The sequence below is a fragment of the Seriola lalandi genome, unplaced genomic scaffold (genome assembly GCF_002814215.2).
Source record: "Seriola lalandi dorsalis isolate HSWRI2012SDOR001 ecotype SW California unplaced genomic scaffold, Sedor1 jcf7180002049556, whole genome shotgun sequence".
NCBI lineage: Eukaryota > Metazoa > Chordata > Actinopteri > Carangiformes > Carangidae > Seriola > Seriola lalandi.
This window is the reverse complement of record NW_019520109.1, coordinates 1-779: the sequence shown is the minus strand read 5'-3', so window position 1 is coordinate 779 and position 779 is coordinate 1. Positions and strand designations below refer to the sequence as shown.

At 51.1% G+C, this 779-nt stretch overlaps 1 protein-coding gene across 1 annotated transcript; it reads left to right on the top strand.

The window, feature by feature from the left end:
• Positions 1-169: 169 nt before the first annotated feature.
• On the top strand, positions 170-563 carry LOC111648819 (fibroblast growth factor receptor 3-like; the record flags this gene model as incomplete). Its single annotated transcript, XM_023398544.1, has 2 exons — positions 170-280; positions 373-563. Coding segments are annotated over 2 exons (302 nt in total), but the record flags the coding sequence as incomplete, so codon positions are not given.
• Between the last annotated feature and the right edge of the window lie 216 nt (positions 564-779).

Sequence of the window (779 nt, the reverse complement as noted above, 5' to 3'; positions counted from 1 at the left end):
GGTGACAGCCAAGCGAGTTTTCTGTGATTTCCTGAAGGAAATCAGCAGCATTGTGTCCTTCCCGCTCACTTTCTCTCACGCCTTCCTGTACATAGTAATTTACGTGGTTTGTTTCTCTACAAATGAAGCTCTTCATTAATTCTCCGGATCTGCTTTTTGTTTGTCCCAGATGACGCCACAGATAAAGATTTGTCAGACCTGGTGTCGGAGATGGAGATGATGAAGATGATCGGAAAACACAAAAACATTATCAACCTGCTGGGAGCGTGCACGCAGGACGGTGAGGCCCCGGTGCAGCGCAGACGAGATGATGAAGTCAGTAATTAACAGTGAGTCGCGACGGTGACGCTGTGATTTGTGTTTTGCGCGCAGGTCCTCTGTACGTCCTGGTGGAGTACGCCTCTAAAGGCAACCTGAGGGAGTACCTGCGGGCGCGGCGGCCACCCGGCATGGACTACTCCTTCGACACCTGTAAAATCCCCGACGAGCAGCTCACCTTCAAAGACCTGGTGTCCTGCGCGTACCAGGTCGCCCGAGGCATGGAGTACCTCGCCTCGCAGAAGGTCAGCCGTTACGACGCTGAAGTGCACGTGCACTGTCCTGATTTACTGAGCTGAGCTGAGCCTCTGTGTGTGTGTGTGTGTGTGTGTGTGTGTGTGTGTGTGTGTGTGTGTGTGTGTGTGTGTGTGTGGATGTTTGTAGAATCAGCAGCTGTCCTCACAGCTTCAGCTTCAACTCAAAGGGTTAATGTGTGTACAGTGAGATTTGTTTTATTTTTT